Genomic DNA, 14506 nt, shown 5'->3' on the forward strand with positions numbered 1-14506 from the left:
GTCGTCCCCTTCTCCTTGTGCCCTCAATCTTTCCCAACATCAGGGTCTTTTCCAGGGAGTCTTCTCTTCTCATGAGGTGGCCAAAGTATTGGAGCCTCAGCTTTTTGCCTTTATTTACATATAAACACACACGGAGCACTGCAGCATGGCTCCCCCTCTCTCTAGCATCAGACAGCAAAGAGGAAAAGAGCAAAGGACAATAGTCCCACTTCACAGAACACAGTAACACAAACATCCTGTCTCTGTCACTTCCCACACACTGGACTCAAAACATACACCATCATGTGATAGACAACAATCCCATGACTGCAATCATGGAGCAGGAATTCTAACAGTATTGATGGATATGGTACTTGGCTACCTTATCAATAAAGTTCTTACAGAAAACTTTTTTTTACAAAAGCACTAATTTATATTTTCCAAAAACTATGCAAGCATATTTAAGGACTGTTGTGATCTGTATAGGTTCTGCCTTGTTAAGAGACTTCCTTTTTTTAAAAAAAAAATTATTAACAGGCCAATCACATCACATTAATTCCAAATCACCTTAATTCCAAATTACACTGCCAAATTTTTATACTTTTTGTTGGTGGTACCCATGCTTCGAGCTCCGAAAGGGATCCAAACATCTCTCTTGCTGCTGCTTTAATGTACACAGTTCTGTCCAAATAGTATTCACAGTTCTTTTCAATCTTCTCTATGTCATTTTCTTCATCATCTTGTTGTTATCATATATTCCTTTCTTTGTGATCTCTGGTAGTCTCCACAAGCAGGTTGAAAACAAACGTTGTTACATCCTGTGTGGATTTTACACTCTTCCAAGAGCCATATCAAAATGAACAGACGGCATTTCCGCACCTCCGTACAAAACATTCCCAAAGTCTGTCCGTTGATTTGCACAGGCCTGCCAGTCTCTCCTCAATTTTCTCAGGGGGCCCTGCCAGGTCAAACTCACAGTCCGATATAATAACAAGCCATGGTCCTCCTCCCCCTTACTCATACTATGCAGGCCTGCCGTAATAAATCTCTTTTTATAACTGCATCACAAAGAGCTTTCATTCCTTTCCCGATGTTTCCACAACCCATGTCTTTGATTAGTGATTTATTTCCACACAGTTCTTAATCATCCTGCTTGTGATCAGTAATTGCAACGATTCTTTCTCGGGGAGAGGGTTATTGGGTACTCCCATAAGACAAAAAAAAAAAGTCCCCCCCCTTTCAGTCCCGCTCCGACATACCGATCCTTTGATGAATCTTCTGCTTAATTTATTGTTTAAGTCCAGCCCGTCACTCCACTTCACAGAGACCCCTTTGATTAGCAGTCTCTACTCCCGATCTTCGCTCGAAATATGTGCATTTGCTTCTTTCCAATTGTTTATTTTGAGCTCCTGCAACCAGGCTGCGCAATCAGAGACAGCGTCTGGGAGAGCCAGTCCCACACAAGGGCTTTGTACCTAGTGCCCTTACCCCCTTCTTTCGAATCCGGGGGTGATTTATGGCAACTGCAGGCAAGGCAGTGTTCCCCATTCCCTTGGGGTAACAAGGGAGGCTGCATACTCCCATATCAGCCTCTTTATTACCTCGTGTGAGCCGGAGAGATGGTATTGTCGGCCATCTTCCAATGCGCCCCTAGTGGCCCCCCAAGAGACTTGCATTCCTTCAAGAGGTGCTTAGCTGCCATTGAGGAATCCTGAAATTGATCTAGAACCAGGGTTGTTGACTGCCTCGCTTTTTTATTTTAATAAATAAAACTTTTTAAAATAATAGTTTAGTAACTATAAAATAAATATACAGATTTAATAAACAATAATAATAACTGAATGGCAGAACATGAGGTTGAAATGGTAGAGTTGGAGAGAACAGATGGTGAAATTGAAATGTATTACATCTCTGGTCTCCACCTTGAAATCTTCGTAGCCTTATCTCTCATTAAAGTAAACGCATTCCTTTCCCATGAAGGAAGGATCAAGTGGCAGAGTTACTTTTGCTTTCTAGGCAACACTTTGGTCAAAAGAAGAGGGGGGGGGAATAGCATTCAGAACTCTCTTGTTCTTTTAAACAATTAGAGCAGGCTTTTGTTCTGCCTTCAGGCCTTTAATGAGCAACCTCCCTTCCCTTCTTGAAGCCAGAAAGCAGCTCACATATTGAATGTAAATTTCAACTGGCAGATGGTGAAATCTCTGAGTCATAAATTATAACCCTCTCAGAAATAATTAAGAAACAGAGGCTTTTGCAGACCCCATACCCACCAGGATCTTATGGCTTTTGGACATGATGTTGATTCCTCCACTCACAATTCACTTAACCTTTTCAGGGTTCCAAGGAGCTGACAGCTTCTTGTTCTCCTGACACAGAAAACGTATTTCAGAACATCAGGGATTAGTCCTCTATTCACTGCCCCCCCCCCCCCGGGGTAAATTCTTTAGCAAAGAATCATGTTTGGCTATCATTTATCGCCACATAATTATCTCCATCAGCAGCCTGCTGACAAAAGATGTTCAATCTACCATGTTCCTCCCCTGGAAGTTTGCCTCACTTACTTCTTGGCTCTAGATTCAATCTAGTATATATTGAACTGGGCTCCTTTGGGAGGAAAAGTGGAATGGAAATGTAATAAATATATAGTGTGAATACCAAATCTGCAGGAACACAGATGTCTCCCTAGAATCTGATGCCAGAACTGGATATGATCAGCATACTGATGATCCCTCAGCCCAAATCTCTGGATAATGGTGACCTCCCCAGACATTTCATGAAGATGGTTTCATGTAAATGTTTTACAGACTGGAGGATGAAATTGACCTCTGCAGCTATAGCCAGTAATATCAAAAGCCACTGAAAATTCCTGGGGATTAAGATGTCTGTACTCTCCCTGTCCGTTTACCATTTTAGTTTCAAAACAAGGACAGAAATCGGATTGAAGTGAATCTAGATCATTCTTTTCAGGAAACTCATCACAGTCTCTAGAATTGAGCAATTTGGCTTCATCACACTGTTCAAAATCCATGTATTCTGCTGGATTGCACCCTTAGAACTAATAGCAGATAAGAAACCACTCTTTGTTAGTGTGTGGGCAATCATAATTGGCCCATACAATTTCATGAGGTTGGTGGAGTGGTTGGTGATCTGGACTAGGGCCTGAGAGATTAGGATTCAAATCCTCACTCAGCTGTTAAGTTCTTTGGGTGAACTTGGGCCAAGTCCCTGCCTCTCAGACTAACCTACCTCATAAGTTTGTTGTGAGGAAGGGCCATAACTATGCATGCCACCTTGAAGTCCTTTGGGGAAAGGTGGAATAGAGATGTAGTGCAAAAAATAAGATAAGCTACTCTGTAACCAGCTAACAAACTGGTCGTGATGAGAGAGATCTGAATACCTCAATTACACATGAATATTTGTTCCAAGTCCTACACATTATTTATTCAGATGATTTCTATGCTGCCTATCAATGCAAACATTCTCAAGGAGGCTCATAACAATAAAAGCCAAACACAGCAAAACATTTACTGTTTAAAAGTTTAACAGATAAAACTGGCAGCACTAAGACTCCTATAGTATTTACAGTCAAGCTTCTGAGAAAATCAGAAAGTCGCTACCTGACATGGAAAAGAGCCTATTTGGGGAACAGAATTCCATAAATAAGGTGCCACAGCTGAGAATGCCCTTTTCCCAGTCTCCATCTGCCTTTAAAAATTCTGCTCTTGCTTCACTGTTGATAGTGGAGGCACCTGAAGGTGGGCCTCTGACTGCTACCTCAGTCTTCTGATGTGCTGATACAGAGGTGGTATTTCTGAAAGTTTGCCTGGAATCAGGAGATTTTAAAGTAAGCAGCAGCACTTTGAATTGCTCTTGTAAACAGTGAAGAGATGCTCTCTTTGATTGGTCCCAGTCCAACAATTGACCTGCATTATGAAATAAGCTATGTTAACTTACAATCTCTCTGTGGCTTTTGATGCCATTGGCCATGATATTATCCTAGAACAGCTCTATAGAATGGAAATTGGGGACATTGTGTTACAGTGGTTTTGGTCTTTCCTATGGGATCAAATCCAGAAAGCAGCACTCTTTGGCCCCGTGGCAGTTACGCTATGGGTGCTACTGGGAGTGGTCATTAATATTTGGGGGGCAAGGTATCGTTAGTAGTCTAATTCCCTATAACATCTGAATCCAGAGAGGCTGTGCAGGCCTTGGATTCATTATCTGGCGACAGTGGTGGGACAGATGACAGACAACAAGCTGAGTTTGAATCCTGGCGGTTCCTGGTCCAAGAAGGTGGTCAATTGCCTGCCCTGGATGGGGTTGCACTCCCCTAAGGAGAAAATTCAGTTAAGGGAGTGCTTCAAGATCAGTCTCCTGAAGCGTCTCCAGATACCGTATTTTTCGCTCTCTAGGATGCACCTTGTTTTAGAGGGGGAGAACAAGAAAAAACAAAATCTCTCCCTCTCTGCTCAGCGCCCCTTCAGCGAAGTGGTAGGAGAAACAGAGCCCCTTCCATTTCTCCTCCCGCTTGGCTGAAGGGGCGCTGCGCAGATCTCCCTTTCTGCTGAAGCCAAGAGAGTCTTGCTCTCCCGGCTTCAGCAAAAGGAACCCAAAGCCTCTGGAGTGCAGCTGGACCTCCCGCTGTGTTCCGGAGGCTTCAGGCAGCTATCCCTGAAGCCTTCGGAGTGCAGCGCGAGTTCCCGCTGTGCTCCGGAGGCTTCAGGTTCCTTTCGCTGAAGCCAAGGAGCCTGCATTCACTCCATAGGACGCACACACATTTTCCCTTAATTTTTGGATGGGAAAAAGTGCGTCCTATAGAGCGAAAAATACAATATGTTCCATGTCCAGGATGTGGGTATCTTTACTTTTACCTATGTTTCATGTGTTTTATTTCTTTTTAGTTACAATTGATTTTTATTATATTTTGAATGCTTTAAAAACACCCAATTGAAACTTTTTAATTACAAATTTAAATGTTTCGTAAACTGCTTAGAAGTGAATTTTTTTAACAAGTGCTATATAAACTTTGTTAAATAATAAATTTCATAAATCCCTGTCACTTCTTTAAGTGATACTTTGGGTTTTATCCTTTCCTAAATACTGCAATCAACCTACAACTGGAATCCCATCTTGCTGAAACTAAAAGTTTTGAGGAAGAGACCTGAAACTTGAGAAAATAAATGTGGCAATAACATTAGTGCTTAGAAGTGAGTGCTTGCATATTGATTAAATAGTAGAATGAGGTTTTAAATGTTTAGAAAACATTGTGATTTACTTGTTCGAGGAGTAATGCTAAGATATTATTGGTTGATGTAACTGTGGGATGAAAGCATCCAGAATGTTAACTAAAGGGTTACTGCTCTCAAGGACTGTAGAACTCTGTGATGTCATATGCCTGAGACAGTTATGTCAGTTGGTACAGTAATGTCAGTTAGTAGCAGTATTTTGTGTGAGAGCAGCTGAACTGCTGTGCTGCTGTCTGCCTCAGAGTTAAGTCTGTTATAGTTTTGTTGTAGATACAAATCAATGTAATATGTATTGGTAACGTAAGTTACACCTTCCTGCCTTGTATATTTAACAAGTGCAAGCACACTGAGTAAAAGTTACTTATTTAAACTTTAAAAGAGAGTTTTTTAGTTTTTATAGGAGGGAAAGGGTGAAATGGCCTGGGCTCTCTTTTGCATAACTCTGTAAAGTCTAATTCCCACAGTAACTACGTAATGGTGTATGTGGTTTTTTAAACTAAAATTTCAGGGGGGTTTTCTGTGTGTTTAATTGTACACATAAGAAAGTAACTTACATAATTAGCTGTGAACATCTTTTTCAACACATAATTGGTCAGGCTTTGTTCAATAAGGTAAAGTGGTTTATCTTTCTCGCAGAAGGCAAAGATGATGAAAAAGAACTGGAAAAAGTAGAAGAAAAGGAGCATGACAAGGAGGAAGAGAGACCACCAGAAAGAGGTATGTATGGCAAAGATGAAAAATAGTTTTGCTACAAGGAATTGAATTACTGCATTCCTGTATTCAGACACTGTTGGAAGTTGTGTACATCCATAATATCTTCACTAAAATGTTTGCATATATTCCAACCGTCTTAACAGGAGCGCTTCTCGCCAGCCATCTTGAAACAGGAGCTTTACAGTGCTGTTCACGCTTTGTTTTCCCCATCTAGCTATGCTTTGCTATGTGTTATAGTACTAGAAGGTTCAGGGCTAAATAGCAGATGAGTGAGAAAGGCTAAAAGATAGTCTTTTTTGTTCCTTCTTCCTGAAACATCCCTGTATGGTGAAGGGGAGCAGAGTTTTTACCCTTGTGATATATCTTCCCACCCTTATATCCCGCAAATGGTTAAATGAGAGTTTATTTTGCATTTTCAAGTTTACAAACAACAAAGAAAGCAATTAAGATCTAATCAATAAATCCCCCTTGACTTCCCTCACCCCTTTTGTGGATCCTTATGCCAACCCTTTTCTCCTGCATCTCCTCTGTTACTCAAATTTTACCCAATCTTTAAATAGTCCATACTTCAGCTTTTATCTACAAGCAGTGCTTTTTCTCTGGGGGGACGCATACTCCTAAACATTTTGTGAATCTTTGTACTTTTACTGTATTTATTTTTCCCGATTTGAACTATAAAATGGTGATTTTCTTGAGTCAAAATGAAAGTACATCTAAACATTTTTAAAGAAAAAAAGCACTGCCTACAAGTATTATATCAATCCTACTAATGATTTTAATTGTTTACAATAATTTCTCAGCTACGTTATGTACTTTCCCAATCCTTATTAAAATTCGATTCTTCCTGATTGGTACCTAATTCTTCCAATCAGTTTTGCCATTTCGGCCTAGTCCATTAGTTTTTTCTGCCATTCTTCCTTGGTAGGTACTGTATTTTCTTTCCATCTCTGAGCTAACAAAATGTGGGCAGCTGTAGTAGCATACATAAATAGTCCCTTCTGGTCATTTGGAATCTCTGCACCTAAAACCTCTAAAAGAAAAACTTACGGTTTCATAGAAAATGTTGTATTTAACATTTTTTTCAATTCATTGTATATCATCTCCCAAAATGCTTTTACTACTTTGCACATCCACCATAAAAGGTGCCCTCTTTGTCTTTACATTTCCAGCATCCATTTGATATTGATTTATACATTTCGGCTAATTTGCTAGGGGTTAAATGTCAACAATACATCATTTTCATATAATTTTCTTTCAAGGTACAGTGGTACCTCAGTTGTAGAACGTAATCAGTTCCAGAAGACAGTTCAACTTCCGAAACGTTAGACAACTGAGGCGCAAAGGGCGGTCGGCAAAGTCAATGGAGGGAGGGGAACACAGTGAAAGCCGTTTGACTCCTGAGGCGTGTTCAAAAACAGAAGCAATTACTTCCGGGTTTTCGGCATTCTGGTTTCGAAATGTTCGGCTTACGAGACTCTTGAAAACTGAGATACTACTGTATAGCAGGCACGTCCAACTCACAAGAGACTGTGATCTACTCCCATTATAAAAATTCTGGAAATGATCTACCCATGAAGGAGGGGGAGCCTAAGCTGCCACAGTTATTTACCTTGGGGGGGGGTGGGACATCAATCACTCACCTATAACGATGTTGGAGCGGTAATCACTACTTTCGTTTCTTAACTTGCTGGCAAAATACAATTAAAGACCGCCCATTTGACGAAATGGAAGAACAGAGCAATGTAGGAGGGGGCGGGAACTTTCAATACATTTAAAATACAATAAAACCAGATGTTAAAGTCAATCACTGAACAGGACTTTCTCACCCCAACTGCTGCTGATATGTGTTGCATTTGCTATTGGGACAAGAGTAGCTGGGAGGCAAATGTGTTTCAAGGCCTCCCTCTAGTTCTCAGACATATCAACTGCCACTTTGTTACAGAATCTCTGGGCTACAACAGACCTCAGAACAACATATTCAAGTCCTCATGAGTATATGTGACATAGTGTTGGCAGTAATTGATGAGGTGGGACCACTGAGTCAACAGTGCAGTAAAATAAGTAAAAGTTATTATGCCATGCATTTTGTATTCCCTTTAAACTGATGACAACAACAACAACAACAACAACAACAACAACAGTTCTATAATTTATACCCCACCCATCTGGCTGGGTTTCCCCAGGCACTCTGGGCAGCTTGCAGCATATTCAAAAACATAATAAAAATATCAAGTGTTAAAAACCTGCTACAGAAATCCCTTCAGATGTTTTCTATAAAAGTTGTGTAATTATTTTATCTCCTTGACATCTGGAGGAAGGGTGTCCATAGGGAGAGCACCACTACTGAGAAGGCCCTCCACCTGGTTTCCTGTAACTTTGCTTCTCGCAGTGAGAGAACCAGATGAATATTTATTTTTCAAGTTATTTGTCTTGAATGAAGAATATATTGGTGGTCAGTAGAGTTCCTTGAAGAGTGTGCTGTATCCTTCTAGGTGAGGCATCAAGAAGAAAGCGTTCCAAATCAGAAGATATGGACAATGTCCATTCTAAACGCCGTCGACATACGGGTGAAGAATATGAAGCAGAATTTGAAGTAAAAATTACAACCAGAGGAGATATTAATCAGAAACTAGAAAAGGTAGAGTTGATTCCCGCTTATCTTGCAGACATTTGGCCTTTTAATTTCAAACACTTCTTTTCCACCATCAAACTTGCAAACATTTTGTCTTGAAGATCAGAATATTTGTCTGTGTTATGGTGAATTGAGTGAAAGGAAACTATTGTATTATTATTAAGTTCCCATCGATCCCATCAGATAGAAATATTTAATACTGGAGTCGACCAATATTTCATATTTAGTTTGGCAACAGTCAGACCAGGAAATACATTCTTCCTCTTTAGCTCCTTATATCTGTGGTGAACACAGAGTAGACCTTGGACCACTGGCCAGTTACTGGCTGACCACTTGTTGGTTGTTGTGGGGGCGGTTGTTGTTTTTTTGCAAAGAATGCTGGTTAAGTCTTTAGTCCTGATCTGACTTTTTAATTTACTAATTAAGAGCGTATACCAAACATCTCTTAAAATGGCTTAAGTAGGATCCTGCTGTATCGTATCAAGACCCTCATGCAATATATTCCTTCACATGTGAGATTAGGAAAGTCTCAGACTAGACTGATAGTATGGCTTGTCGCTTAGGAATGATGAGTGTTGTTGTCCAGCAACATCTGGAGGGTTCTCTAAGTTGTATGCCACATGTAGTGAAGCCCTGTGGATGCTTGTTTATATGCAAATCAGTAAAGGTGATTTGTTTAATGCACCCAAAAATAATATAATAATCAAAATAACAATAAAAATGTATAAATACAGTTTCATTGACATTGTGGTCAAAACTGGGATAAATATATCCACTTAAATGGCTTGTTGGGAGAGGAAAGTCTTTAGTGGTTGCTGGAAAGACACTGGAAGTTGTTGTCTATCTGTAACTTTCTATGTTATATACAAATAGCTACCCTTAAATAACTTGTAGATTTTGTGCTCTAAACTATAAGAGGAAATCCCTTTTCAAATGCATGTTGTAAAGAACAGTCTACAAATAAATATGGGACATAGTTGGCATTTTAGACACGACAAACTAACAAGTGTGACTCTTCTCTAAAACCATTAAGGGTGTGGATCCAAAAAGGAATGCAGAGAATGACTTCGCTTGCTTGCAAACACTCAAATCCAAAAAAGATTTTTCATAGACATGTTTAATGAAACTACATGATCAACAAGCAAAAACCTAATTATTGACCTTAAGTTTTGTTTAAATACTAAAATAAAGTTTAATTAGATAACTTAATAAAGAGTTATGTAATGCTGAGTGACATATGTGCTAATTGTACTGTATATAAAATGTTAATATTAGCATTTTCATGTGTTTTCGTAGGTCATCCAGCGGTTGCTAGAAGAGAAGTTCAACGCACTGCAGTGTGCCGTGTTTGATAAAAATCTAGCAGATCTGAAAACGAGAGTAGATAAGATTGAATGTAGCAAGAGACATAAAACTGTCCTTACCGAATTACAGGTATATATGCAGATCTGTTTAAGACTTTGTGGCATTGTTTTTCAAAAAATATTTTTTCAACATTAAAAAGTAAGGCTCCTGTTGGTGTGTGTAATTTTTCCTTCAGATACTAGTACTCTTTTTTTGGTTTTGTGTTTGTTTTATCTTTTGTGTTGAAATAAAATCTACATATCAGTTTAGTGCTAGCTTTTGGCAAAAGAAAAGGTTCTTTTAGGAAATGCTTGTTAAGCTGTGTTTAATGAGCAGCTACAGCTTAACCACTCTCACAGAAGGGAAGGGTCTGGGCCTTGGGCAGCAATTATAGAAGCGAATGGAGGTGGAGAGAGGGATACAGCCTCAGAAAAGGGCAGTTAGTTGTGCAGATAAATCATTTGGAAATAATATTATAACAAAATGGGGAAAAATGTACTAGACTGTTGATATTCAGAGTTAGTCAAACTTATGAGTAAACTCATTTAAATGAAGGGACCATTTGTTACTTAAATGACTTAGTTATTGCCCATCTTTGTGTTAGCTTTACTTAGCTTCCCTACATGAACTGTTGTGATGGATGTCCGAGAGCCTTGTATTTGATGTGAAATTGAAGGCCCTGCCAATAGACTTGAAAAATAACTTTTCAATAAATATTGGGTTTGTTTGTTTGATGAAGGGACAAATTGAGACACTACAAACAGAATTAATTTATCATTTTCCAGTTTCCACTGGGAGCACTAGCATCCTGTCTGACAAAATCTCATTGATTGTGAAGGTCTGTATTGGGGCTAGGAATGGCCAGGTAGGTGGGACTCTGCCTCAGAGCCGGCTACCCAACAGCAGTGTTACCGCTGCATACCAGAGCAGTGCAGAGTGGGGGTGAGTTTGAGGTGGCACAGATACAATGGTGGAAGCACCAAATTGATTCCACCAGTGCTCCTGCCTTGCCCCATCCACCAGCCTGGTAAGCATCACTGACACCCTGTGCACCCAGATGCTCCTGATAAATTGGATACATAATCACTGGAAATGAGGAATTGTATTTATTTTATTTTTATTATTTTGACCTCATTTGTTGATATGACTAACCATCAAAGCAATAATAAATTGAAGTAAACTAAAATACTTTTTGAGATTGTATCTGATTTCTCTGTCATATTTCTCTCTCTTTTTTTTTTAAGGCTAAAATTGCAAGATTAACTAGACGTTTTGGAGCAGCCAGAGAGGATTCAAAGAAAAGACAAGAAGTAAGGACAGATATTTTTATCACGTTTCTGATTACTGTTTAGATCAAAAATTACCTTGGTGGTAATCAGATTGGACTTCATTGAAATGACCATAGCTCACAGTGTGGAACTCAAAAGGCCACAGTTTTCTTCTTGAAGTAGGAAGGAAAAATAAAGATTAATAAATTTATTCAGTTTTATGGACTCAAGCCCACTTCACTAGATGCATGAAGTAAAATCTTAGTTAGCAGGTATATAAAGCAGAAAACTGGATGGCAGAAGTTGAATGTCAATGGGATGCAAAAATATAGTCTGTGATTGGAATTGTTCTGTTATTTAACCCCCAATCTGCTCTGGAGGGGTTTTGGTTGAGATGGCAATGAGATCCCTAGTGCCCCCTTCCAAATGGGAAAGCAGAAGTGTCACCAGCAGAAACCCCAGAAATGGGGTATTGAGGGGGCAGAGCCAGAACAGGATCTGTGAGATCCTGAACTCTCCTACTTCTGCCATGTGACAGCAAACTGCCCCAGCTTAGGCCTCTTCACTGCACCAACCAGGGCACTTATTCAGCAAGGAGGCATTTTATCCTCCCCAAGCACCCCTCCACCCAATTTTTCAGCCTTGTCTGGTGGGAGTAGTGGGACTCTGGATTTGGCAGTGAAGGATGCTCTGGGAAGCTCTCATACATGCTTGGGAGGCTCTCATAAGATCTTGGGTGGCCCTTTTGTGTGTTTAATTTGTGTAATTTCAGTTGGCCAGCCATCAATAACATAAAGCTGCGATTGCGCAAGTTAAATATATGCAAGTTGTGAGTCAACTGTATAATGAAGTGCTCACAAAGCAACTTAATAATTTTGGAGTCCTTACAGTAAAAAAGCATATCATGTATGCTTTGTGACTTTGAGGACATAGGTCTCACCTTGGTTTGCGTTACTTTTTAGAATCTACAAAACACACCCCATTCCCCAGGAAAAGCAGTGGGCGACGCAGGCAATATCAACAGTGTGGCGTATCGGTAAGCTTTGAGAATATAGCTGTTACACTCATATTGTGGACTTGTGGAACTTGCCTTATGTACTTGGAATGACACGTTTGCATAAAAATACAATATATCTTGGCTGATGGACTAGTTTTCCTGTTATATACTAGCCCAGTTCACACATCATATTTAACCGTAATTAAAAACAAAGTTTGGTATAATGTGAACAATCTGCATGCTGGTGCACACTTCTTCCCTGTTGCTGCACCTCTGCTGGGAAACAAGCCAGTACCTGACTTTTCATGAGATCCAAATCCAAGCTCATTTCTTTCAAACAAACCATGAGCATATCTTAAGATCTGTTCTTGGCTTGCTATTGTGGTTTGTTTGAGGGAGACAAACCACAAGTCGAGGTTCATAACAGGCCAGCAGCACAGAGGCAGAGCAAGAACCACTGAACATGCTGCTAGTTTACATTAAACCAAAGTTTGTTTTTCACTATGGTATATAATGACATGTGAACTAGGTAGTTGTGCCCTGTTCTCTTTTACTGTTAAAAATATGAATGTTATTATCAGTTCTCATGCAGTCATCAAAAATTAACATACCTGTATAAAATTAGAGCCAATAATAGTTTTGGTTCTCAATTTTTTCAGGAATTCAGCTTAATAATAATAATAATAATAATAATAATAATTTATACCCCATCCATCTGACTGAGTTGTCCCAGCCACTCTGGGTGGCTTATTACACTCCTACACATATACAATGGAACTAGTGATATTGTGAGATACTGCTTAATAAATGGATAGAGATAAATTACTTAAAATTTCAAAAATAGCTTTCCCCTTTCTTCACCACCAGCACTTGGTACAGCTAACAAGAATCTTTATTCCACAGAAATGCCGGAACAGTGAGACAAATGCTGGAGTCCAAGAGAAATGTAGGAGATACCACATCAAATACTTTACAGTCCCCTGTGAATACAGGTAGAATGTTTCTCACGTCTCAAATATGTATTTACCCCCCCCCTTTTTATCCAGGAAAAGTGCCTTAGTATAAATCTTTCAGATGAAAGTTAGGAGTATCAAAAGCAGCAGCAGATGCTTCTCTCCTTTTTGAACTCAGTGGTGGCAGTATATGATGTCTTGTTATAGAAACAACATCTATTCACTACTACAGATCACCCATTATTATTCAAGAGCTGTAATGAACACAGAAATGAAAAGTGTATGCTCTCAGTTTTTCTGCTTAGTGCAGGACTCTTCTGCTCTCCTGTGTTCTCTCTCGTCCCCTCCCCTGGCCTCTCCTTTCATAAATCAGTCCTGATATCAATAGTGCATTTAGGGATGCCACCATCTCATCTGAAATAAATGAATGAACTACATGCCATAAGCATTCTGATGACACAGAGCCCCATACTTCAGATTAATTTTATCAGTTGTTTCATGTAGATGTTTCAAAGCAAAGAAGAAAAAAACAGAATACTATTCTAGCACCACTTCCCATAACTTTCTGTCAAGAAAAGAATCAGAACCACCGCAACACAGCACACACACCCCAATTTCCAAACCAGAAGAATACTGTAGTATTGAAAACCACTGGAAAATCCAGGGTTGCACCCCTTACATCTCTCTTCTGGCATCCTCCAAGAAGGATGCATTAAGCTTCATGCTAAGAGGTTCAGTGTATGCCAACTAGCCCATTAGAAGCCAAGGAAAACAAGGGTTGCAACTTAAGATTTCTGTTAGAAACTTGTCTGCTCTTGTCAGCATCCTCTGGTGTAATTAAATAGTACTCATCCAAACTACTACAATAGATGTTTACGTAAGAGCATTTTCCATATCAATTCTGAAACCAAATATATATAAAAAATGTCCAGTAGCACCTTAGAGACCAACTAAGTTTGTTCTTGGTATAAGCTTTCGTGTCTAAGTCAACACAGGTACTGATGCAACAGACAGCTCTTGCATCAGAAGCTTTGTGATCAGAAGAGCCTTTGAGGGCACAACTATAGATGGAAACAGCCAGTCTTTACCAAACCTAGACCCATAGAAAATCTTCAAATAGAGTACATATTCAAAGAAAACATTTGACATACACCTCTGTGTTGTAATATATAGAATGCTAGTCTTATTCTGTTTCCAGTGGCTTCCAAGGAATGCTGTTGGCAATAATGTTTCAAGGGAACCACAGGGACAGAGTCATCCAAACTTTAAAGAAACAATGAAAATTGGGATTCCACAAAGGTAGCACAAGAACCTTGTGAATTTGCAAAACTAATTTCTGTTCTGTTAAGCGTAAACTTTTATGTGAGACAATT

The 14506-nt window shown here is 39.5% G+C and overlaps 1 protein-coding gene across 9 annotated transcripts in view; it reads left to right on the forward strand.

Moving 5' to 3' along the window:
- The window catches only part of ATF7IP (activating transcription factor 7 interacting protein), a 69742-nt gene that overhangs the window by 39722 nt on the left and 15514 nt on the right, over positions 1 to 14506 (forward strand). For all 9 annotated transcript variants that reach the window (XM_081928554.1, XM_081928555.1, XM_081928553.1 and 6 more), the window contains 6 exons: positions 5862 to 5942; positions 8432 to 8577; positions 9868 to 10005; positions 11160 to 11225; positions 12146 to 12219; positions 13084 to 13172. In XM_081928554.1, the coding sequence (XP_081784680.1) occupies positions 5862 to 5942; positions 8432 to 8577; positions 9868 to 10005; positions 11160 to 11225; positions 12146 to 12219; positions 13084 to 13172 (594 nt within the window). The remainder of the gene's footprint in view (positions 1 to 5861; positions 5943 to 8431; positions 8578 to 9867; positions 10006 to 11159; positions 11226 to 12145; positions 12220 to 13083; positions 13173 to 14506) is intronic.

Source organism: Podarcis melisellensis (assembly GCF_964234715.1).
Source record: "Podarcis melisellensis genome assembly, chromosome: 10".
In the NCBI taxonomy this organism is placed as follows: Eukaryota; Metazoa; Chordata; class Lepidosauria; order Squamata; family Lacertidae; genus Podarcis; species Podarcis melisellensis.